At 34.5% G+C, this 27,505-nt stretch overlaps 1 protein-coding gene across 1 annotated transcript in view; it reads right to left on the bottom strand.

Annotated features, from left to right (window-relative positions):
• Nucleotides 1-16,439: 16,439 nt before the first annotated feature.
• Nucleotides 16,440-27,505, bottom strand: part of LOC150103500 (solute carrier family 12 member 4-like) — a 336,194-nt gene continuing 325,128 nt past the window's right edge. Inside the window, exon 26 of the mRNA XM_090397527.1 lies at nt 16,440-16,930. Coding sequence (XP_090253653.1) covers nt 16,839-16,930 — 92 coding nt within the window. The 3' untranslated portion in view covers nt 16,440-16,838. The remainder of the gene's footprint in view (nt 16,931-27,505) is intronic.

Raw genomic sequence — 27,505 nt, forward strand, 5'->3', positions numbered from 1 at the left:
AAATGAACCAAACCAATCATGTTGTTGAGAACTAATAATTTTACAGTTATCAGGTAATATATTTATTATCAAAGATAGAGTATACTTTAAAAGAGGAAACTTTCACATGAAAGATTAAGAGGATTTCTCAATACTGTTATGTTTTCAGTCTCCAAAATTAGTGTAACAGTGAATTTTTTTAAAATAAATAAATAACGTTGTTGTAAGTCACCTGCCCCTGTCACATTATTAGTTGGTAACCACAGATTCTCTTCAATTAATACAGGGAGACTTACTATATCAGACATAGGATTTATCCAAAATTAAACTTGCATCTATTTTTGAAGTGTTTAGTTACTTCCAATAGAAAGATTGGTTCCCTCCATAACTATGAAATTAGTTCTCAGCAGCAACCCAGATTTTTCCTTATCCTAATAAATGACAAAGTTAAAACAAAAAATTACCCTTTTGTGGGTAATTTTTTTTTTAAAATACAAATCTATAGGAAGATGGATTTTAATTGTTTTTATGTATTAATAGTATATAATTTTAAGGCATGTTTTGTAATAACTGATTTTAATAACATTGTCATTCAGAATATTTCCTAAAATTCATAAATTGTTTGAGCTTTATGTATGAGATTTATTTTGAATGCTGTTTACTGCCAGTTTAAAAATATCTGTTGTCTAATAACACCAAAGTAATGCACATCCTTATGAAACAACTAGGTACCATCTATTTACATATCTATGTAAACATACGTAAATTTCTATGTTGACAGAAGCAAACATTAAACTAAATTATAATAGTAAAGAGGCAAACTCAGCAACTTAAGAGGCATTTACTATTAAAGTCAAGTAGGAAATGGTTATACTGGATTTTATGTTGGCTTTATATTAACAAATATTTACATGCTCTATATAAATATTGTAGGAAAGCATAATCAAAATATTAAATGATCCAAATAAGTAAAAAATTAAGTAACAATATCAATAAATAAGAGATCATAATTCCAGTTCTAAGTTAGCAATTCAAGTGAAAAATATATATAAATCGGCAAAATATGCAGTTTACAAGTATACCTAAATTCTGATTAAAAAAAAACGACAACTTTGCAACTAGTATTGTCAAAATATTAATTTAATCCATAAATATGCTGTAGGAGTACTTTGTTCCCATTATGGAGGCAGGGAAGCAGCAACTGCCTGTAACTTACTGAAACCATAGAAAGCTTTTTTTGTAACCTATTGGCAAGAACAAAATTTAATCTTCATTTAAAAAGGAAAAAAAAAACTATCGAAAAAAATTAGATTTTTGCATAAACAAGTGTCCTATAATGTGCATTAAAATTTGCTTACAATTATCTTACAGCAGCCACGAAATCTGGCTTTTATCGTGTACATTATAAAAGACAAAAATTCATGATATATACATACATATATTATTATGTGTTTATATGTTCATATTTATATTTAATCTTATATTAATCTATATATTCTATGCTACAGTCTATATTTATATTTAAATATAATTTTTATTGAATTGTTTTTAATATTTAATTTTTTTAAAAAATATCTTTCAGCTCACAAACACCTGAAAGATGTTATGTGTGGCTCTTGTGCCTAGGAAACTTGGCCGCTCGTCTTAATAACATGGATGGTTGGCTAGTTAAAATATAATGTAAAATTTTTTTCTTTTTTAATTCATTTAAGTATTTCCTTTTTATATGATTCAAGGATTGACAATATGATATGCAATAAGTTAAGGATTAAATCAATTTCTTAAATAAGGTGTAGAGAGCACAGAGGAAATGGAGATTAAGTGTAATATATACTTGGCTACTGAAAAATGACATATTCAAAAAATCTAATTTTTGGTGTATTTTGATGGGTGACCATTTGAACTACTCTTTTAATAACATTATCTCTAATATGATGCTGTTTCACATCTTTGCAGAATATTACAGATAATGCAGAATAATTTCTAGTGATTATAGAGAGCAGTATCTTAAATAGTTATTAAATTCATAATGGCCATAATATACCAATTATAGAACACTGCAAATTATTTTGAAGAAAACAGTTTTTATCACATTCAGTAGATGAGACCTTTTTTCCCCTCATACATTAAGTCATGGTATACTTAAAGTACTTTGTACAGAAATATTTGCAAATATTGATGCATACTTAGAATAAACAAATGGAAGGAAAGGAATTCTGTGCACCGTGTGGTAAGAAAAATGCTATTTTTTTTTCTTGAAAAGTAAATATATACCATAATAAACAAACACACACACATTTAATAACACACAAACACACACACACATATATTACTAATTCACACCTTAGAGCAAATTCTTTCAGTTAACTTCCTAAAGTAGAGAATGATGGCATAGTGCTTAAAAATTATCACAGATTTAAAGTTTGAAAAATCTAAAAAAAACATTTAAATAATGTAACATTGATAAAGCTCAGTTAAATGAATTGTGGATTCAATATTATTATTGTACATGCACCTCCATGGAGTCCAAAGATTCATCGCAAGCGACCCAACCTATCTACACAATCCATGATACCTCATCTTGAAACCATTAGCAGATAGACAAAGCATAACAACTGATTCTGGCACTTCATTACATTCTTTTACAACTCTCCAAGCAAAAAATCTAGTCCTGATGGCCTTACTAACCACACCTTTACCCAACTTCTAAGGATGACCACTTGTTCTGTCCCCTCCAGCAAAGTTCTGTATTAATCCTATAAAATCCTTTAAGTAACTTAGATGTTTCTATCCTATCTCCTCTTTTTCACCTATCAACAAACTTCTACAGTCCACACACTATCAATCCATCCTCATAGGGATCATTCCACAGACCACTCACCATCTCTGAATCCTCTCCACAACTTCATTTCCAAGAAACCCAGGAGACCTAACCCGAGCACACTAATCCAGATGTGGATGTATCAGGGTCCTACAAGGAAGAATAGCAACTTCTTTATCTCTACTTGTTAATGTCAACAGCTAAGTAATATTATGTGCTACCTTAGCAATATGTCCTCTAAACTTTAACTTTGTCTATCACTACCACCACTTCCTAAACCCCTAGCTTCATCTATTTCCTGGAGTAGAGTTCCATCAATGTGGTATGCAGCTTGTAATCTATTTATTCCAAAACGCATAACTTTACATTTCTCCACATTAACCTGACACCCATTATTTTTTGCCCATCTCACAGTCTATTTAAATCATCCTGAAAGCTCTCCACATTAAACTGATTCACTACTACTCTACTTAATTTTGCATCATCATCAGCAAACAACTGAAATTTCCTTTCAGATTACTTCCTATATCATTTATGTAGAAATTAAACAGTAGTGGTCCTAGCACTGAACCTTTGTGACACCCATTAGTCACCAGCTTTCACCTGGATTCTGCTCCTCTATATACACCACTTTCCAAGATCTGTCCAGCAACCACCCTCTCATCCACATAACCAGTGTCATATTCATCCTCATTTGTGTAATGGAGTTCCATATGGTATTCAGTCAAATGCCTTTCTGCAATCCAGCAGAATCCTGTAGTCATTTCCTCTATGCAAACTCTGCTGTCGCTCTGTTATAAAAAGTTCATAAATTACTAAGGATGATGAATGACCCTTCATAAAGGAATGTTTGTCCCTCAGAGTGTCGTATTCTTATCCACTGATTCTTGAATTCTCCTTTTGATCAATTTTTCTAATACTTTTACCACCATTCCTGAGATACTGATTGGTCTATAATTTGCTATTGCAGTCTTAGAACATTCCTTATGCAAAGGAATTATTTTGTCCTCTTTCAACTCCCTTGGAACTCAACCAGAGCTGAGACTTAAATCAAAAAGTTTAGTGAGAGGCATTGCCAGTTCTCTTGCACATTCTTGTAAAACCCAAGCTGATATCCTATCTAATCTCACAGCTGTATTTACATTGAGAATCTACAATATCTTAAGAATCTCCAGTTCATCCACCTCTGTTCCCACGTCAGTGTTTGTCACACATGTTAGACCACTAACTTCACTTGGATGATATGACTTTGCAAAGTGCTCAGTAACTCAACTATTTTTATCTACTTCTGTCACATTGTTACCATCAGCACTTAAAGTTATTCTTCCATAGTAATTTTTACTCGTCATGTAGCGAAGGAACTTATTTTGGCCAGTTCAGTGAGTTTCTTCTCTGAATCGGATTTTGCCTTCCTTACCATGATTGTTGTGTTTCTTACCTGACCCTTGTACTGTTCATAAGTTTGCTGGTTATATTTCTTCTTATATATATATACCCTCCACAGCATTTTGTTTTTCTGAAGCTCTTGCTTAATGACATTATTGATCCATCTAACTCTTACCCGATTAACTCTCCTTACCTTAGGTATATAATATAGCTTCCTCTCTGATTACAATTAAAAAAAAAAAAAATCGCTATTTTGATAAAATATAAGATGAGTTCTTTAGAATTGATATATTTTAACTCCCAACTATTATCACAAAAGTGCAGTGCAGTGCAGTACAGAAATAAGGCTATTTTCACACTCATGAGGCAACATTAGTGGCAATGTGTAAGAAGTACCTGAAGTAAACTATATACAATTAATATAGTTTCCTCTCCGATTACAATTAAAAAAAAATCACTATGTTGATAAAATATAAGATGACTTCTTTAGAATTGATATATTTTAAACTTCTATTATCACAAAAGTGCAGTGCAGAAATAAGGCTATTTTTGCACTCATAAGGCGATGTGTAAGAAGTGCTCCGGATTCAGATTTCTTGAAATAATTAATTGTATATGAGTGATTGAGTAAGAGCTGCTATAAAAGTTGTGTGCTACTAGTATTATTAGTGTGCTTCAATTTGATTACAAATTCGTTGTTTTTTTGGTCCTTAGAGTAGTAAGGAAAGATGGCGACGGCTTTGTCAGTGCATGATTTTAACTTAGACTTCAGTCGTTTCGTGAAGTGCAAGGTGTGCTATGTGTATTCTTTTGATTACATAGATGGTTTGTGGACATTTGGGGCTGATGGAAGGAGGGTGTGTGCGAAGTGTGAGTGCTCGTTCGAAAGAGAAGCATGGTATGAAAGAAAGGTGAAAAATTGTTAAAAAAGCACTGAAAAATAAAATGAGTGATTTTGAAAACCGTAATGGATGGTAAAAAGAACGAAAGCGAGCCAAATGTGGCGGAAGGAAACAAAACTGAGAGAAAGAAAGAAACCGGAAATAGCGTGACGAAAGGATTGAACGTAGGAAAAATGGAAAGAATGAATGAAAACAAAAGTTGGACTCATGGACCAAAAGTACAGAAACTCAAAAGGATGAATGAGAGTGAAAGTGTGAAGTGGGAGTGAGTTCGAAAATGAGAAAGATTGAATAATATTTGTATTGAATAATAATAATAGAATGTGACGTGAGATTTGAAAGATTAATTGGGTTGGATGAGGCAAGAGATGAAATGGATGTGGAGTGAAATTAAGAAAATTCGGGTGAAAATGATTAAAACAAATCAAGTAGGTATGAAAGAGTTATCAAAAGACAAGCGAGTGGTGTTGTATGGAGACTCCATTATTAAAGGTGTGCTGGATGAGAGGATGCACAAGGTATGTTTTCCTGGTAAAATGAGTAGAGTGATTGAGGCAATGGATATGAGGAGGGAGCAAGCGAAGGAGTTGATGGGTTTAATAGGTACGAATGACTTGGATATCAGCAGGCTGCGTAGATGGATAAAAGAGAATAGTGTGACAGGAAGGGTAGTAAGCGTGTTGCCTAGGTATGACTGTGGTGAGATGAGGCAGAGAGCAAGGAGTATGAATGGTCTGTTGGCTGAAATGTGTGAGGAGAGGGGAGTACAATTTGTTAATGTGTTGAATGAGTTTGAAGGACGAAGTGAACTGTATGGGAGCAATGGACTGCATTTGAGTGATTATGGTGTGAATCATTTCGAGAGACTGTTGCTGGAAGGTAGAAGTGAGCATAGAGAATGGATCAGATCAAGTGGGAAGTGATGTGGAAGAGCAGGAGAGTACGACAGGAGATTGAAGAGGTGGTTATAAATGAGGAAGTAAATGGCATGAGTATGGAAAATGAGAGAACGGGTGTGCAAGATGAACAGAAAAATGGAGAGGCTCAGGGTGGACAGGGATACACAGAATGAGAAAGGTGGATGCTCCAAGAGGATGTGAGAGCATATGTAGACAGGAAAGGAAAGGGATAACTTGGGATCAAGGGGAAACAGTTGGAATTGAAGAAGGGTTCTAAAATGAATAAGCAGAAAGGGAAATGGTCCAGTCGAGCATGGAGAGATCACATCGAATGAGTGTTATCAGTGAAACTAGCTGTAGATCCAGGAATGAGCTGTTGTGTTTATATATAAAGGCTATAAATGTAAGAAACAAGGCAGATGAAATATTGCACTAATTGAGTCTGTTCAACCAAAAATTTTTGGAATAAGTGAGACATGGTTAGATGAGCATGACATCCTGACAGGAATAGAGATGGAAGGATATGATGTGTTTTGTGAGGATAGAAGGGGTTAAAAAGGGAGGGATGTGCTATTGATGATAGAGAAAGAGTTATGTCCATACTAAGTAGAGATGCAAGAGGAAAATAGTGCCAGTGGTTTTGAGGCAGTATGGTATGAGATAGAGGTGAATGGAATGAAATATTTGGATGTTGTTATAGACCAGGAAATGTGGATGGTAGCGATTATGACATGTACAGGCAAATAAGTAAACAGTGATCATTATGGGCAATTTTAATTATGGTAATATAGACTGGAATGATGAGATAGCATTAGAAGTTTGAGTTTTTGAGGGATAACTACCTCAGATAGTATGTAACAGAGGGCACATGAGGATTGAGGGTCTTGGATTTGGTCATCTCATCAGAGGATGTAATTATACATGAAGTGTTAAATCACCCACCAATTGGTGAGAGTGACCACGAGGTGATTATTTGGGTGGTTGCCAGCAGTGTGAGGACCTCTGTAAGAAAAGGGTATATATGGAACTACGGGGGGGGGGGTGATTATGAAGAGCTCAGGAGACAGCTTGCAGGTGTAGCATGGAATGAGGAGTTAGCTGGAAAAGAGATCAATGCAGGTTGGGGAATTTTCAAAAACTATCTAGTAGATACAATGTCTAAATGTATTCCAAGGGTGAGAAGGTTAAATAAGGTAGGTATGAAATGGATGAATAAAGAGATTAAGCATGTGATACAGATAAAAAAGGGCATTATGGAGGCAGCATAAGAGATGTGGAAATAACCAATTCCATGAGAACTACAAAGACCAGGCAAGGAAGGTGACTTGGTTGGTGAAGGTAGCTAAAGAGAGGTATGAACAGCAGTTAGCTAATGAAGCCAAAAAGAATCCTAAGGAGTTTTTTCAATATGTAGCGAGCAAAAGAAGGAATGATTATGGAAGGATGATATTGATTGGAGAAAATGGTATAAACACAGCTGTTGCAGAAGGTCTGGTGGAGATACTTAATGAGCAGTTCATAAAGATCTTTCAATCTTGTGAATGTGACTTAATGGAGAGATTGAGAGCAGTTGATGATGGGGAAGAGACTGACTATAAGTGAGCAAGAGATGTATGGGGAGTTGAGTAAACTAGATGTTAATAAGGCTGTGGGACTAGATAATATATCACCACGTATTCTGAAGGAATGTGCCAGGGAGTTGACACCTTCCTTGACATATTTTTTTAATATGAGTCTTTCACTCGGAAGGAAGTTGGAGAAGCTTGTGAGAACTAGGATCCAAAATTGGATTGACAGCAATGGTATTATCTTTGATGGATAGCATGGATTTGCTAAAGGGAGGTCATGTTTTAGTAACCTACTTACTTATTACAATAAGGTGACTGCTTCCATGGACAGAGGAGAAGGATACACAGTAATATACTTAGATTTTGCAAAGGCTTTTGATAGATTACTGCATGATAAGTTGTTAGTCAAACTGGAGTGGATGGGGTTGGATATTAGATTGGTGCATTGGATTGGAGACTGGCTATCTGATAGGTATCAACAAGTTGTGTATGGGTGAGCGATATCCAGGAAGAGGAAAGTTACTAGTGGTGTGCCTCAGGGGTCTGTTTTAGGGCCATTGCTGTTTAACTTGTATATTAATGATATTGGTGAAGATTTGGATGGAGATATTCAGTTGTTTGCAGATGATGCAAAGTTGGGATGAACCATGAAGAGTAGAGAGGATGTTGTGGCCTTACAAGAAGAAGAATAAATTGAGTGGTTGGGCATGGGAATGGTGATGTGAGTTCAATGTTGCAAAATGTAAGGTTTTAAAATTTGGAAAACAAAAATGGGATGCAGAATTTATGCTTGGTGAGGATATATTGTTGGAGGTGGAGGAAATCAGAGATCTGGGGTGGGGGTAGTGGATAAGGATCTGAAATTTAGGGCACACACAGCCAAAATTCAACTTCTGGGAATGATGCAGAGGACACTGACTTAGGGAGAAGTAGGTAGATTCTTGTTCCATTGTATAAGGCTTTGATTAGGCCACATGTGGACTATTGTGCCCAGATTTGGTCAACTGTTTTTCAGAAGGATGAAGATGTTGGAGAGGGTCCAGAGGAGATTAACTAAGGTAGTTTCTGACCTCTGGAATGTCGAGTATGAGGAAAGATTGAGAAGATGCAACTTGCAGAATTTTTGGTAGACAGGAGGAGGAGGGAGATATGAAAGAGATCTACAAGTTATTAAGGAGTTGTTATAGGATCAATACTGGAGAGGTTCTACAGAAAATAGTGGGAATCAGGGAAGAGCCAGAGGTCATCCCTGGAAGCTGTATAAGGAGGGTGTGAGAAACAGGTATTTTTCATGCAGAGTTGTGATTGATTAGAATGCCTTGACTGAGAGTGTGGTGTCTGCAAAGAATTTGACTGTGCTTTAAACACACTTAATGATGATCTGTGTGCTTGATAAAAGGACCTCTTAGATGAGTCTTTGACTCCATGGGGTCTTGGGTAATAATAATAAGTCCACCTTGCCATTTTTATTATTTTAACTCCATATATCTTACTTTTCATTCTGCTAACATTGAATTAACTATATATTATCATGACTGAATTTGTAACATTTCAAACAGAACAGATTCATTTATCTTTATGACACTGACATTTTTTTTTCATTAGCAAGACTGGAGGGGAAAGAGTACTTTGATTTGAAAGGCATTACCTTGCATATGATGTCAATAATAAAACATGTCAGGAAACAGAAATCAGAGCAAACTTTGAATAAATTTTCAAAAGGCCAAGGGACACTGATCTCTTCATTATCTGACTTTCAAATAACTAAATCCTCAGGAGAGGATCCAGAGGTGAGTGACCAAGATGGCAGCAAGTCTTGCTGCCATTTGCCTCTGGATCCTTGGTCTATGAACCTTATGAGGCCACGTTGAATATTTGTGGGTTACAGAAATTAGTTGACATGCAGAAAAACGGATGATACGATTGAGCTATCCAAATTACTGAAGGGTTTTTACAAGATTAAAGAGGAAATTTTTCACAACAGGTCTGGTAGTGGGCAATCCTTAGAAATTGATGAAGAGTGTAGTTAGCAAGGGTGTCAGTGCTAGATTTTTTGCTTGGAGAGTAGTAAATGAGCAGAATAGGTTGCCAGTCTCTTGTGGGTGCCATGACCATGAATGAGTTCAAAGCAAGTAAGTATGACAGATACTGCACACATGTTGGATAGTGCTTGGCATGATGTTTAGACCTCGCCTGATGAGTAAGGCTATGGAGTAGCCCATAACAATAATAATAAAACTGACCCTTCAGTGAGTTCTATATCAACTGACACATACAGTATCTGATATAGCACCAGTAACATTAGATTCAGTAAATCAACCTTTTAATTATCCAACCAGTAAATTCATTTCCCACTGCAGACTGATAACTGAGGATTTACTATAATATCAAATCCTTTATTTGAATAAATACATAATAGTATAGCCTCTATTATATTACATTTAACAAGAAATTACACTCTTCTTTTTATCCTTATGAGTGGGCTGTTTTATACTAGGTCAGCTGACTACACATCAAGTTGTTCTATGTTCTCTAATGCACAGCATATTCCCTTCTTAATCATGTATACTGTCATGCATTTTGGCGAGTCACTACCTAGACCAGTTTTGATACTGAAATCTCATCAGTGGAATCTATTTTTTTTTTAATATTTTTTAAAATTTTTTTAAGACAAGGAATGATGAGAGCTTGGTCCACCTTTACCACGAGTTGCCTCAGTCCTGATGACAGTTCAGGCGCAAACATTGTTTGCTTACACTTGGATAAAGGATTAAACTAAATTTATTATAATACTAGTTGATATAATGAAATTATAATACTAGTTGAGGATAATGAGAGCTACTGTAATGGCAGAAATCATTTTTCGATATGCAAAATGGTGTATCACCATATTGTCACGATATTCAAGATTAGAGATAGTTATAGCAAGTCCCCCCCGCCGAATCTGTAAATAAAGATGAAAATAAGAATATATAATTTCTTGTTAAGGTTTTTTTTTTCACATAATCTCTCAACTATCAAATCACTTTGCTGGTTAGTTAACTTAGGGGGGGGGGATACATTTATAAAATACTGTTCCAGGAGTCTGATGATATGTCAACTCATTGAAGGATTGGTTAACTGAGAGTTTGCTTTTTGTAGATCGAATAATTGAGAGATTGCTATGTGTGTGTGTGTTAACTGCACACACATGAAGGTTGCAAACCTATTGTAAATTAGTACTATAGATGGACCAAGAGCCAAAAACTCTACTCTAGAGAAAAAATGTGAAACTTTTATCAAGCCACTTCACATTTCCAACAAGCAGCATAGTAGTCCCACACTTGTAAATGAAATTCATCTTCCACCTAAAGACATTCAAAACACCTATGCCAGCAAGTGAGAATTGAGCTCATGACCTATGCCAAACCACACTGGCTAATACTTCTTAATCCAGTTAAAAAACCTTGCTATAGCTATAAATGATCTCTAATACAGAGTATTATGATAACATAGTGATAAACTATTTTTGTACTCATATACATGGGAAAAATGACTTCTGCCATCACGCCAGTTCTAAGTATTTCAACAAGTCTAGCTTCCATTGATAAGACCATAATAAAGGTGATCTAGACACAATTGCCTACAAAAGACACTTCTTGAAGGAACTGTTGAGGGAAAGAGAAGGAGAAAAAGACAAAGACTGAATGAAGTGGATGAAAAATATAGAAGAATAGACCTCTCTCTCTCATACAAGGAATAAATAACACAGGACATGTTGGATCGCCAGTTAATCTCCTGGAGAGAGAAGACACCTGACAAGACAAGAAAGAAGCAGATTGTAAGCATATGGTTACTCATCAAGTATAATATATTTCCTAATCTAGCTTTAAAAAAAAAACAGATACAAGTTGCATATTTGATATGTATTAAATAAACCCTATGAAGACTGTTCATTTCAAACTCAGTTTAGAATTATAGCATATTTAAATAGAATGCTTTGTGAAAACTTTGCCTTCTATGTGATAAATAATATATTATGTTAAAGATGTGCTATTTTTATGTGGAAACTATTTTACATGCTTCATTCTAGAGCAAGATTAAGAAATTGGAAATGCTTCTGAAGCATCTTCACTGAAGTAGTTTCAGAGGCAAACTGAATGAAGAAGTGTCAGAGGAAAATCACTGAGGTAATATGGATATTAGTGAGGTGAGACAGAAGAGGTGTAATTTATAGGGGGAATACAGTAAATTACCAGGATATATTTTGCTTCATACAGACACCTGAGTTAGGGGATTTTTTTAAAAATTTTTATTTTATCATATTTATTTTTTTGTATAGTCATGGGTAAGTAAAATAATTCTCCAGAGAGGATGATAAGTGCACTGACTATGGAAGGTTATCATTCATACTCAATCATTGAAGTAGTGATAAATGATTTGCATAAAAAGATACAGCAGTGTTTAACAGGTTATTTTATGAATGATAAATTCACATAGGTAAATCATCCAGATGACACATGCATTCACAAACAGAAAATTATTCTTAGTGGGCAGTGGACAGTATTGTGTATAGAGACAGGATTTAGTACGGGGATATGGTCAGTTATGTAGACCGGCTGGGAAAGGTTTGCATGTGGATATGCAGCTGTTTGCAGATGATGCAAAGTTTGGAAGAACTGAGAAGTATAGCAGATATGGCTTTACAAGAGGACTTTAATAGACCGAGTGAATGAGATGAAGTGTATATAATTTGTGAGGATATCTTGGAGGAGGTGAGGAAAAGAGACCTTGGACGATGGTAGATAAGGACCTAAAATTGGGGGCACTAACATGTACAAGTAAGATGATAATGGCTCTATTGTATAAGGTCTTGATCAGGCCACATATAGACTAGTGTGCACAAATTTAGTCGCCTAGTTTTGAAAAGGATGAAGAGATACTGGAAAGGGTGAGTGTGAAGAAAGGTTGAAAAAATGAAATTTGCAGAGGAGGAGAAAAATGACTGAGACATAATTTTTTTTTTTTTACCAGATTAACACAAAAGATGTTTTTCAGAGAATAGGAGGAAACAAGATATATAAGGAGGGTGTATACAAGAGAGAGAGAAGCACGATCCCCACATTTAGAGGAATGAGTGATTGGAATATATTGCCTGCACTGCATCTTAAGATGCAGTGCAGGCAATATATTCTTCTTGTATGTCTTCTTACCCTGGTATAGCCAAATAAGTGATACCACAAGCTACATGATAAATTATACAAGTGATGCAATTTGATTCACATGATTATGAATTTTTAATTAATATTAAATATATTTCAAGACTTATGGGTTATTACTAATAAAGAACTGTGCTCTTTTAAAAAAAAAATAAATATTCAACTGAACTTAAATGTTTCAGAAGAAAGAGCTAGTTGTACTGCACAAGACTACTGAAAATCAACAAATATTGAAATTATTTACACATAACAGATATTCATATTAATAAAATATGAGTGGATAGTTCTTTATAAATCAAATTTCCTTATATAGTTATGAATTATTTAGGCAATACTCTCTTTAGAATGACAAAATACATTTGCTATACTTAGTGTTGGCTTCCTGTGATGAGTCTTTGGACACCATAGGATTGTCCATATAATAATAAAAATGTATAACTATTAGGATTCCATATAATTACTCTGAGAGATTTCAGATAAATAGGAGAAAAATAATACAGGGAATATTCATAAGTCCATTTCTTAATGTGTATTAAGAACAGGTAGAACATAAAAATACACATACATGATCTTACATTTATAATAAATTAACTAATATAAATGACCTAAAATTCCATTCTCAAAAATATGTTCATGTAGCTCCTAATATTAGATAAATAGAAAATAGTAAGGCATTTAATAGTAATCAAGCTTCCCCTGTACTATAAAGCTAAAAATTAAGTTTTATTAAGTTAAAAACTTATTAGAGTATTAATCTGGCATACATAGGTATGTATTTTTGGAAGATAGGGATGACATATTATTTAGTACAGAATGGAATCATTGAGCCAAAATAATGAGATTTTGAAATTAAAAAAAAAAAAAAAAAAAAAAAAAAAAAAAATATATATATATATATATATATATATATTGAAGGTTAAGAACCAATAAGTGAACATAGAAATATATATCAAATAGCAAAAATAACATATGAATAAAACTGATAACAAAGATAATGAATCAAAGAAACTTTGGATTTAAAAAAGGTTAAGTATTAAAAATCCTTTCTTTCATGCTTACACGGTGATCAGAATACATTATGAAAATTATGAATACAACTACAGTGTTGGAGTAAAACTTCAGTTTAATATAAACCAAAATATACACTCAACGTTTCGACCGTCAACATTAAGGTCATCTTCTGGAGTATACATATATATATATATATACAAAGAAACACGCTGCACTGCAATCTACATGGCATGCTAAAGTTACTGATCAACCATCATCATCAAATTCCTGCCATGTACCCTCAAGGAATGTACAGGATATGATAGTAGTACATGAAAAATTTACATCATTACTAACTTCCTGTCTACAATTTTCCTCCAAATCAGTCTGTTACTTGTCAAGATTCCAACATTATCAGATCTTATATTTCTATCATCTAAGGCACTTTGTACCGTATCAATCCACCTATATCTTGGTCATCTGCTCTAGGTCGTTTTCCTGCCAACCTGGCAGAGAACACTTGTTTTGCTAATCTTTCCTCGCTCATGATGATTAAGTGATCATACCACCTGATATTAGATCATACCCTGGATGGTGACAATGTCAAGTTCTTTCCTAATATCCTCGTTTTTAATATAATATTGCCATTGATGCCATCTGTTCACACCTCTAATCTTTCTCAGGACTCTCATATCTGCGGTCTCTAGTCTTTGGTCAAGTGTTTTACTTCTGATCCAGCTCTCAGATCCATAAGTTAAAACTGGTTTGAACACTGTCTTGTATACAGCTAATTTAGTGTTGCGACTAATTTCTCTCTTATTCCATATGAATTTATTCAACTGACTTCCTACCATACCAGCTTTGTTGATTCTGTTGTCTATTTCCATATTTAATTTACCATCTTCACTAAAAATCGTGCCTAAGTAGCTGAAATGTTTTACTTCTTCCACAGGTTCTCCATTCACAACACAGTTGACATTTTCAACGATTCTGCCTATTTTCATTGTCTTTGTATTGCTGACCTTCATACCATATCTATTACACCAGTTATTTATTTAGTCAGGGAATCTTGCAGACTTGTAGGGGTTTATTTAGAAGTATAACATCATCCGCATAAAACAAAGAGCTGACATTAACATCTCCAATTTTGATATCATGTTTAATACTGCTTTCCTTCATAATGTGATCCATATAGACAATGAATAACAGAGGGGATAATGTACATCCAACGATTAAAACTATTTTCCTGACCACTGGTGTTAAAAAAACAAAGCTAGAGTCCTGTTATTATTATTATCATCTATTAGGTTACAAAGTTAAATTAAGCTGGAGAGTAACATGTTCATACAGAAAATAATAGATAAATAAATAAACAAACAAAAAAATAATATTTCTTATATAAGTATACATATAAATTGCAACAACTGGTATGGATAGTGGCCAATAAAAGATGAAAAATTGCTTCGAGTCTCAAAGTCAGGGTTTGCTGGAAACTAAATGGGATGAATATGTGTCATCCAAATTCTTAGGATTTTTAAGCCCCCATTATTATTAAGAATAGGGTGGTTAATCAAAATTTCACATGCTTCTTTAAATTTTCATTCATAGCAAGTTTTTGTATGATGCAAAGAACAAGTACTTTTCCAATCGATTTGGTGTATGGTGTTAAGAGCACGATCTAAGAGGCTTGCTTCACCAAAATTGTTAAATTTTTTTTTTTTTTTTTTTTTTTTTTTTAACACCAGAGATCAGGAAAATAGTTTTAATGGTTGATCAGTACTTTAGCATGCCATGTAGATTGTAGTGCAGCTTATTTCTTTGTATATATACGTATACTCCAGAAGATGATCTTAAGGTGAAGGTCGAAATGTCGAGTGTATATTTTGGTTTATATTAAACTAAAGTTTTACTCTAACATGGTTAAAAATATTAGAACTAAAAATTAAAGCTTTGGAATTTTCTGTTTATTATTTTCATGTTAATAACTAAGAAAAACTTAGTTACTGTTTTTTTTTAAATTTTTTTTTTATTTTTATTAAAATGACATCTGAAATTATTCAAGTCCAGTTACTTTGTCTGCAAGTAAAACAGCAGAATCAGCTATAACAAATATTATACTGAGAGGCACTTGTTTAAAAGGAATTCAGCAGTTTCAAAGCTGGTTCACTTCTGTTACAAATATTACTGTGAAAAACTGTATCAAATTTTATATTTTTAAAAAAAGTTGATGCTACACTATATTTCATATAAATTTCATGCTACACTATATTTCATATAAAACTTACTAGAATAGGATTTTTGTTCATTAAGTCGTTTTTAAGAAATATAAATCTCAATATCACAGAAAGCAAGGCAAGTTCGCTAGATAAATACATCACAAGTGAACTAGATGGCAAATCTATGCCAGCATGAGATTTTGAAATTTGTGAAAGTGTATCCACACAGCATTATATATATATATCGTATATAAAATTACCCCTAAATATGATATGTTCATAGATAAGCTAATGGTTTAGCAAACTTGTGTGCAATTTATCTCTTCACATGAACTTATACAAATAAACTTTTACAATGCTAAAATTAATACTTTTTAAACAGTTATAACATATTTTATAACCAGTGTGACTTAAAATAATCCTTTACAATTTATCACCTTTAAAGTTTAAAGTAATAGCAAATATTATGGAGTTAAATACATTGAAATACATTTAAAGTATATTATAACAAATTTACAGATGCCATTCAAGTTCAACTGACTTGAAGTTTAAAATAAAGTAGCAAAAGAGATTCATACTGTGATAATTTATAACAAAAAAACTGAAATACTTTGAAATCTAAGTAATAAATATTACATATAGTAACATAAATGCAGTTATTGAACTGCTCAAAAAACCAAGCAAAATAAACAACACTGACTAATTAGAGACAACTGTCTTCAAAATACATATCTGCCATGACTTACAACTGGGCAAAACTAGTTTATACATATTTCTTACTATAAGAAAAGCATCAACTTGGTCTGTAAATTTTACATGTTCAGTCAAGAAGCAGTGCTTTCTATCTCCTGTTATGGAAAATGTGCGACTCCAAAATTTTCAGGAATAAATAGTGATAACTTCACGACCACCTCCTCTAACCATCAATACACACTCCAAACCTTCTGTTAAAACTTCCAGAAATTCCATATCTGAATTGCATTAAGAATCTACATAACTAAAATGTTCTTATTACTAATCTAATTAGAAAATATTTTAGTTCACATTATACAGGATGTGTACAAAATTCCTTCTGGGTTTTAAGGAGGCCATATTTTCAATTACAGACCAGTCTCTGCATCTGGAGGAGTGTTAGTGTTTTGAATAAATTGGGGAGGATTCAGCATTGTATTAATAACAGATTCTCTGTGGGTCAGCATGAGTTAATTAAGCTATCATGATTTAGCACTTAACCTGATTATTACAACAGGATGATATGAAGAGAACAAAGGGAGATGCACACATTATTATTATGTGGTGCTCTCCTTGGGTGATTAAGAGTCAAAGCTGTATATAACTGGGAGGTGACATCCACATCATCTTTTAAGGAATGCGAAGAACTGACTGGAGTTTCTGACCTCCAGTCCAATCCTCACCTTCTCGTGGTGCAGCCTGTTAGGTATCTACCTGGGTGAATGAACGAGGATGGGCAAGCAATTTGGGATTTAGCTGACCAAACTGTATTCTTATTGGCTTAAACCACAATGCAAAATGGCAGAATTTCATGGCAGCTGGGGCATTGCCCAGTTAAACAATATTTTCATCAGGAAACCAGAGAAAACAGCAAAAAAAAAAAAAAAAAAAAAAAAAAAAAAAAAGTCACCTACTAGAACATATCCCAACTCAACATTAGAGTTCAAAATTGGTGCTATCAACATAAGAAGCATCAAGGGAAAAGAAATGAAACTAGAAGAAGAACTGGATAAGTACCAGATTGACATAATAGGCTTGACTGAAACGAAGAAGGCAAAAACAGGTGAGATCTTTTAAGAGACAAATACAAAATGTTATATTCAGGCAATAACAATCAGGAAAAAGAGGAAGTAGCTATAGTATTCAATATTAAATATGAGCATAATCTTCTTGAATGGCAGGCAATATCAAGTAGAGTATGCTGGGCAAATATCAGAAAAGGGAACTGAACAATGCAACTTATTTGTGCTTATGGTGCCATGGAAAGAAGAAATGAAGGAATTTTTTTGAGGCATTAGAAAGGAAAAGTTGGTCCTTGTTGAAGATCTAAATGGCAGAGTGGGAAATGATGACCAGACATATAGGAATGTTTTGGGAAAATTTGAGAAAAGCATAAAGCTAATAATAACAGTAAGTGCCTGCTGGATTTCTGTTCAGGATATGGATTAGTTATTACTAACACCATCTTTCAACATAAAAAATGTGCACAATTTCAAATGGAGAGAAGATGCAAGAAATAAGAAAAGTCTCATTGACTGGCTTTTTCCCACTGTTTCAGGACAAAAGAGCATACAAAGGAAGTGATCACTATTCAGTTTTGAGCAGGATAAAATTTGAATTTTATATTGAAAAGAAGAGTGTGTAAAAAGTTTTAAAATGAATCAAAGTTCAGCAGCTTTCAGAGGTGAGCTGTAGACTTAAATGCACAAACATAATTGAAGCAAAAATGAAATAGTTTCAAAACAAGAACCAAACCTTGGATATTCAATAGCAAACCTTGAAGAAAATATTAATTCATTCATTCTGGCAAACTCTGAAGAAAACATTGATTGATTCAGCCAGAGAGCCATGTGATGAGGTTGTCTGTAAGGATAGAAAAATCAGAACTCCATGGTGGACTCAAGAAGTTAGATGCAGTGAAGGAAATGAAGAAAGCATATCATAAGTTCCTCCCAAGTAAGTCCGCTTGTGCTCTTAGTGAATACAGAGAAAAATAGCAAACAGTGTTAAAACTAGCTAAAGAAAATTCATGGGAAGACTTTGGTAAGAACATAGAAAATAAATATCAGAAAGGTTTTGGCAAAATATTCTGGAGGTTATTGAAAAAGTTTAGAAATGGAGGATCAAGTACTGCAAAATGAAACAGAGATCATAAAGTTGACATGAAAACTGAAGATAAAGATATTCTAGATGTTTGGAGTAAGTGCTTGGAAAGACTGCTAAATGAAACAAGCAGTGTCAGCTGTGTTCTTTAAAATTGTAAGCATGACTAGTGAACTCAATATATGGCAGTTTTATTATAAATTAAAGATACCAAGAAATTATATACTTGGTTTAATCCTTTATCCAAGTGTAAACAAACAAAGTTTGCACCTGAAGTATTTTCAGGACTGGAGCAACTCGTATAAAGAAGCTAAGACTTCACATCACTTGCCTTGGTATCCCATAATGCAAAGCACATCTCCTTGCAGATATGTATAATGCTATGCATTATGGGAAGGGTCGCTACCCAGACCAGTTTTGACCTTTATTGAGGTATTATCAGTGGAAGCCAGAACCAGAGGTGATACTAAGGTTGAAATAATGCAGAAGTCATATTTTCATATACAAGTTGCCAAAAGGTATCACACCTTATTATTAAATTACTCTGGATTAGAGAAAATTGTTGGAAGTTTCTCACTTGGTTATACTAGAAATTAAAGATATCAAGAAATTATATACTTAGTTTAATCCTTTATCCAAGTGTAAGCAAACAAAGTTTGCACGTGAAGTATTTTCAGGACTGGGGCAATCAAGCCCCAATCCTGAAAATTAGAAAAAAAACTTCCAACAATTTTCTCTAATCCAGAGTATGTGTACTGCCAGCCTGGTTGGTTAGTCGAGTGGATAACATACCCACTCTTCATCAACCAACAGATTGTGGGTTCGAATCCCACCTTGGGCATGGATGTTCGCTAAAAGGCTGCTATAGATGAACATGATACCTCTGAATTCATAGGGCTTGTCTCGATTGCTAAAAAAAGAAAAAAAAAGTCTGTTTGCTTAGTGACTGAAGATACATAATACATCCAGGAATGAAAAAAGACAATGTCTTCTATTTCTGGTGAAAAATGCATTTCTGGGTTTAAGCTGTTCAATCAGTGAATTCATTATGGATACAAAACTCAAAATATGACTTATTTTTATCATCTTCCAGACCTCCGTGAAGTCAGACCCATTCGTGGGAGATCCCTTTATCACAAACACAGAGTATTATATGCGCCTTAAATATGTTCACATTCTCTGCACTCTCAGGCAATGCATTCCAATCATTAACCACTCTTTATGCAAAAATCCTGCTTCTCATTCTCCCCCCCGCCTCCTCTTCAGTCTTAATCTCATAAAAACTCTTTACCAAATTGGTATGCTTCTACCCCCCCCCCCCACTTCTTATCCACTTACTCTGAAAATTAGTTTCTCAACCTTTCTTCGTACCAGCATTCTACAGACTAGAAATCACCTTAGTCAATTGCCATATCCAAACTAACTGTATATTGTGCATCCCATCTTTGTTTACCAAATGCTATAAAGTATAAGGCATCAAACTGGTTATCCCACTATCATGCCCATTCACTCAATGTGAGGGTTGTTTGAAAAGTTTGGTAAAAAAAAAAAAAAACACTTTGTCTGGAAAAAATCACCTTTATTTCTCAACATTGTCTCCATCGGAGCCTACACATTTCGTTCAGCGAGTTTCCAATTTTTTCATCCCATCTAAAAAGTAGGATTTGTCAAATTGTGTAAAATAGTCACTGACAACCTTGATGACACCCTCGTTCGAAGAAAATTTTTTCCCACTGAGCAAAATTTTTAAGTTTGGGAACAAGAAGAAGTCATGTGGGGACAAGTCCGGGGAATACGGTGGATGTGGACCAATTCGAACCTCAATTCATGCAATTGCCTCAATTTTGCCATTGTGACAGCCGATGTGTGGGATGGTACATTGTCTTGATGAAAGAGCACTTTTCTGTGCCCCAATCTTTGCCATTTTTTTATTAAAGATAGCAAGCAATTTTATAAGCTAGGTTTTAATCCTTTTTCCCAAGTAAGCAAACAGACAAGTAAGTCACGTTTGCACCTGCACGTAGTGCAAGTCTGAGGCAACTCATGGTAAAGGTGGAGTAAGCTCCGATCACTTTCCTTAGTATTTTCCCCCTAATGCAAAGCACATCCCCTTGCAGAGATGTATGATGCTATGCATTAAAGGCAAGGGCCACTACCCAGACTGGTTTCGACCTTTATTGAGGTCTCGTCAGTGGGAGCCAGACCTAAAAATGCCAAGGTTGAAGTAATGCAGAGCTTATAAATTTTACCTAAACAAGTTGCCACAAGGTGCTTTTCCCTTATTAAATAAAAATCTCAGGATGAGAGTAAGATGTAGAAAGTTTTTTACCTTGGGTATATACTATGTTAAAGATACCAAGCAATTTTATAAGCTAGGTTTTAATCCTTTTTCCCAAGTAAACAAACAGACAAGTCAACTTTGAGACTGCAAGGAGTGCAAGTCTGAGGCAAGAGGATGTGCTTTGCATTAGGGGAAAATACTAAAGAAAGTGATCTGAGCTTACTCCACCTTTACCATGAGTTGCCTCAGACTTGCACTACGTGCAGGCGCAAACTTGACTTACTTGTCTGTTTGCTTACTTGGGAAAAAGGATGAAAACCTAGCTTATAAACTGCTTGGTATCTTTAACACAGTATATAGCCAAGGTAAAAAACTTTCTTTGCCATTTTTTTTCTTTTAAACGGTCCAACAATGATGCATAATGGACTCCTGTTATTGTCTTACCCTTTTCAAATAGTCTATCATGATAATTCCTTGGGAATCCCAAAAAACAGTGGCCATCACCTTCTCAGCTGACAAAATGGTCTTCTCTTTTTTGGTGCTCTTTCACTGGGCATTGGACACTGTTTTGACTGCTGCTTAGACTCAGGTGTGTAGTGGTGGATCCAAGTTTTGTCTACAGTCACAAATTGATGCATAAAATCCTGAGGATTGTGATTAAACATAGCCAAACACTATGTTGAAATGTCTTTTCGCATGAGTTTGGATTGACAGTCAACAATCGTGCCACCCATTGAGCACACATCGTTTTCATGTGCATTTTTTTGTGCAGGATATTATACACCCATTCAGTTGAGATGCCTACAATCTCAGCAATCTCATGCACTTTCACTCGGCGGTCTTCCATATCGATACCATGGATTTTGTCAATCATTTCCTTTGTAATGACCTCAGTTGGGCGTCCGGAGCATGCTTCATCTTCGATGGACTTACAACCACGTTTAAACTCATTTATCCAAAAATAAATGGTCTTTAATGCTGGTGCAGAGTCCCAATGAACTGAATCTAACTCAGATTTGATCTGTGCAGCCGTCCACTCCTTCAAATAAAAGTGTTTTATCACTGCACAAAACTTGCTTTTCTCCGTTTTTATGAAAAATGCAAACATAGTCATTTTAAATGTTTGCCAAATGAGAACTACACGTGGCTAAAATTTTGCCAGGGATCATGAAAAAGATGATATGTGCTGACACTGGCTAGATTGAATGAATCTGTGTGTATGAAATCATTATTAATTTACATTTTCATATATAGTGTACATGTTTAATGTACCTGATGATGAAAATTTCATCAACATCATCTTTGATGAACAGTGTGGGTTTGCTAAAGGAAGATCATACTTTAGTAATCTGCTTACTTATTACAATAAAGTGGTAATTGCATTGGACAAGGAGTTGCCTACACAGATTTTGCAAAGGCATTTGAAAGATTGCCATTTTTGAGGCATAGAAGAAAGTCACTAGTGACTTTCTTCTTCCAGGATATTGCTTTCCATACACAACTTGCTGACACATATCAGATGACCAGTCTCTAATCCAGTGTCGTAATCTGTTATCCAATCCCATCTGTTTTGATTTATTTACCGCCTTGTCATGGCAATCTTTCAAACGCCTTTGCAAAATCTGTGTAGGCAACTCCTTGTCCAATGCAATTACCACTTTATTGTAATAAGTAATCAGATTACTAACACATGATCTTCCTTTAACAAACCCACACTGTTCATCAAAGATGATGTTGATGAAATTTTCATCATCAGTTACATTAAACATGCACACAAATTATATATGAAAATGTAAATTAATTATGATTTCACTCACACAGATTCATTCAATCTAGCCATAACAATGTCTTCTGAAAAAATAGACATTGAAAGATACAAATAAGCACTCAAAATATGAGTACATTATACATTACATTGATAATATTTTACTTGTATGGCCAGGAACCATATATAAACTTAATGAATTCACCACTTGTCTGAAATTTATACATTTATACTTCCATTCCTGAATGCATTAATTTTAGTCACTGAGTAAAACAGATTAACATTTGCAGAACAGAGAAAACATAGAGTGAGCAAGAAGCCATGGTAAGAACAGGTGTAGGATTAACTGATTGGCTTCAGGTTGGAAAGGGAGTTTTGCAAAGATGCCTACTTTCTCCTCACCTGTTTAGTATCTATGCTGAGGACTCATGAGTATAACACTGGATGAGCTTAAGACAGGAATTAGGATAGATAGTATATTGATCAGTAATATGAGGTATGCTGATGATACAGTACTCCTTTGTAATGACAAGGAAGAACTAGGACAAATTTTTGACAAAGTTAATGAGATCAGTAAGGACAGAGGACCTCAGCATAATTAAAATTTAAATGCATTCATTTTATAAATAATGTGAGAAATTATAAATTATAATGAATACTGAGGATTTAATTATAAATGTCAATTGGCTTTATCCTGAAAACTTTAGCTTCCAAAAATTCCCTGCATATATATCTTGCACCATGATTTTTGAACTTTAATTTTGGAGAAAGAAGTATGAGTTATAAGTTATATATAAGGAAGAAATTAGTCAAAACACCAGCTAGCTACAAGAATTTTCAGGTCAATTTTAAACTTGTGGATCTAACAACTAAGTTAGAAATCACTTCATCAAAGACTGGAGAACTCTGATATGAGAGATCTGAGAAAGATTCTTCTTATTCTTCATGTAGCTTCCTCAGTGAGAGGGTGATGCACCCTGTCCTTCCAGTTCTCTCTATTGGTGGTTTTTCTTTTTGTTTCTGCATAGCCATGTGATCCTGTCCATGATCTTATATCTTCAAGCCATGTCATTCGTTTTTTTGTCACTTGATCCTTTTCCCATAATTTTCCCTTCTAAAACTGTTAGTATCCTCTGTCTTGCTGAACCTCTCAGTACATGCCCTGCCAATCTCATCTTTTCCTGGATCGTTTCCTGTAATAAAGATCTCTGTGTTCTCATTCTCTGTAGGACATTTGTATTTGTCACATGTTCTGTCCATGATATTTTCAGAGCTTTCCTATAGCACCACATTTCAAAGGCCATTATCTGTTGCCTTACTCTCTTCTTGAATATCCAGGTCTCACTTCCATATGTGAAAACTGGCCACACTAATGTTCTTATCATTCTTTTCTCTGTCTCGATACCCATAGAACTTCTGAGCAGATCTTTATTTTTCCAGAAGACATCTTTAGCTATGGTTGTTCTTATTTTTATTTCTTTATCTTGCTTTCCATCTGCAGTAAAGTAGGTGGCTAAATATTTGTATTTTTTTGTATGTTCAATTTTCATACTGTTCATGAATATTTCTGGCTCAGATCTGTGTTCTTTTGAGATTTTCATAAATTTGATCTTTTTTTTGCATTTATATCTAATCCAAATTCTTTACTTTCTTCAATTAGTACCTGCAATAATTTAAATAATTTGTTTCTGTTTTCTGCTATAAGAGTGGTATCACCAGCATATCTAAGATTGTTGTATTTTATACCATTGATACTAATTCCTATTTATTTTTTTGTTTTTCAATCTTTTTCATTACTGTCTCACTATAGATATTAAATAGATTTGGTGAAAGGATACAACCTTGTCTAACTCCTCTTTTTATTTTCACTACAGAAGCATCAAAGTTAAACAGCTGCATTTTCTGTTTGATGTAAATCATTTTTATAATCTTAAGTACATGATCTTCTATGTCTAATTTATCTAATATGAATATTTTATTATGTTTTACCTAGTCAAAGGCCTTAAAGACTATAAAGCATATGTAAATGTTCCTATTTCTTCCAAGTGATTTTTCTATTAGTATTTTAAATTCCAGGATAGCATTAATGGTTCCTATTCCTCTTCTGAAGCCTTTCTGTTTCACTCAATTCACCGATTAAGGCTCTCTTTCCTTTTCAATGGCAGTATCATATTAAAAATGAGGACATTAGGAAAAAACTTGCCATTGTTAGCATTTAGGAATGTGTTAGTAGAGTTAATCTCAGGTATGGTAACTTAAACAGAAGAAGAGGAAAGATTAGCAAAAGAAGTGCTCTTTGCGAGGATGGCAGGAAAAAGGCCCAGAGGAAGAACAAGATGTAGATGGAACAATATAGTAAAAAGCACCTTAAAAGTGACTAATTTATTTCTTATTCCATATAAATTTATTCTGCTGACTTCCCACCATACCAGCTTTAATAATTCTGTTATCTATTGCCATATTTCATTTGCCATCTTCACTAAAAACTGTGCCTAAATAGCTGAAATTTTTACTTGTTTTATGGGTTCAACATTTAGGATACAGTGATGTTTTCAATGTTTCTGCCTATTTCACTGTCTTTTAATTGCTGATTTTGCTATCCAATTTATTACAACAGTTAAACAATTTAGTCAGGAAATCTTGCAGACTTGTACTCTATTTATTCAGAAATATGAGATCTAATAATGTTGGAGTCTTGACAGATAAGATTAATTTTGAGGGGAATTTCTGATCAAAAGTTAGTAATGGTGTAACTTTTTTATGTAGTACTATCAATTATTCAGCACCCCCCCCCCCTCCCACTAAGGATACATATCAGGAATTTGATGATGATGTTGCATTGTATATTAATGAATTTGCATGGGTTTAACTGGTGATATCGAGCTGTTTGTAGATGATACAAAATTGGGGAGAGCAATGCAGAGTCAGACAGATGTTATGGCCTTATAGGAGGACTTCAATAGATTGCATGAATGGGCAAGTAAGTGGAAGTATCAGTTCAATGTTGCAAAGTAGGAGGGGAAATTTTAAAGGAGGCAGAAGAGATGAAAGATCTGAGAGTAGTGGTGGTGAACAAGGACTTGAAATTCAGGCACCACATTGCACAAGTTGTGAAGATGCCACATGGTATAATGGCAATGATGTGGAGGACCCTGGCATGCAGAAGTTATTATGCCTTTATATAAGTTCTTGATCAAGCCTCATGATTACTTGGTCACTAGATTTTCATGGTGATGAAGATATGTTAGAGAGAATACAGAGAAGATTCACAAAGGTGGTCGGTGGTCTTTGGAATGTGGAGTATGAGGAAAGACTGAGAGAATGCAAACTGTAAGGCCTCGTGAATAGGAGGAGAGGAGGCAATGTGGCTGAGACATAAGTTAGTCTGGGGTTGTTATCAGGATGACATGGAAAAGATCTTTCATAGAATGGAAGGAGGGGATTGAACAAGAGGTTTTCCCTGGAAACTGTATGAGGATGTAAGCAGAGGAGTTGGTTCTTTGCATGGTGAGTGAAATGCATTGCTTGAGTGAAGGGCCTTTGAGAGGAATTTTATCAGGGTATACAACGTCTGAGAGAAATTTTATCAGCAGGTACAGAATTTCTTTTGGTCCCCTTACCTTCTCCATTAGTCATTCTGTTTTTTTTTTTTGGTACAGGTCCAGGTAAGATATCCCATGTACGCCACTCTCATGGGTCCTGTCTGAGTGTGTTGTGAATGTAGACACATTGAATCAATTTATGGCATGGTTGGATGAGTTTTATATGTGATAGTGTGTACCTTCCATAATGCGTGTCTAACTACAGGGAGGTCAGATGTTAATAATAATAATATATACAGTCATCCCTTGACTTACGCCCATTCGAGTTACGTCCTTTCAAAGATACATCATGATCCCATAATGGAATAAATAGCATTTTATACTTTCGAACAAGACACATGCAAGTGTAAAGTAAAAAGATTTTTATTTAGCAACAATGCAGTGGCAACAGCACATTCAGCAGCAACCTCCCTCGACAGTTGATACTTGGCTTCAACAGTTCCTCTGTTGATTTTGTGTTTGAAAAATATGTTATTTGTGTATTTATTGTTAAATATTTTACAATATTTTGTGCAACATGGCCCCTACATGCCCAATTAAAAAACCTAGTGAAGAATCACAGAAAAAGAAGTGAGCAATTGATCTTGAAACGAAGTTGCAAGTTCAACGATAGTTATGAAGCAATGAAAAGGTCCTATCGGTGGTATTCAAAAGCTACTTGCGTCATGCATAGAGGACCTGAACCAAAAGCGCATACCTCTTAGCACTATGACCATAACAGCTAAGGCACTAAGTCTTTTCAACATGTTCATGGAGAAAGAAGGACCTGATTATGACTATGAATTCAACGCTTCTTCTGGTTGGTTCATGAGATTCAAGCAGCGTTTTGCACTGCATAATGTGAAAATGTAGGGTGAATCTGCAAGTTCCAATGAGATGGCTGCCAAGGAGTTTGTGGAGAAATTGGATAAAATTATTACGGAGGAAAATTATTTGCCACAGCAAATATTTAACATGGATGAAACCTCCTTGTTTCTTTTGATTATATGTGTTCTCCAGCTGATTTGCCTAAAATCTTATTTTCTATGTGATCATACTATTTTGTATTAATATTACAAATACC

The sequence above is a fragment of the Typopeltis vanoorti genome, chromosome 9, assembly GCF_054136105.1.
Source record: "Typopeltis vanoorti isolate ZY-2024b chromosome 9, IOZ_Tvanoo_1.0, whole genome shotgun sequence".
NCBI lineage: Eukaryota > Metazoa > Arthropoda > Arachnida > Uropygi > Thelyphonidae > Typopeltis > Typopeltis vanoorti.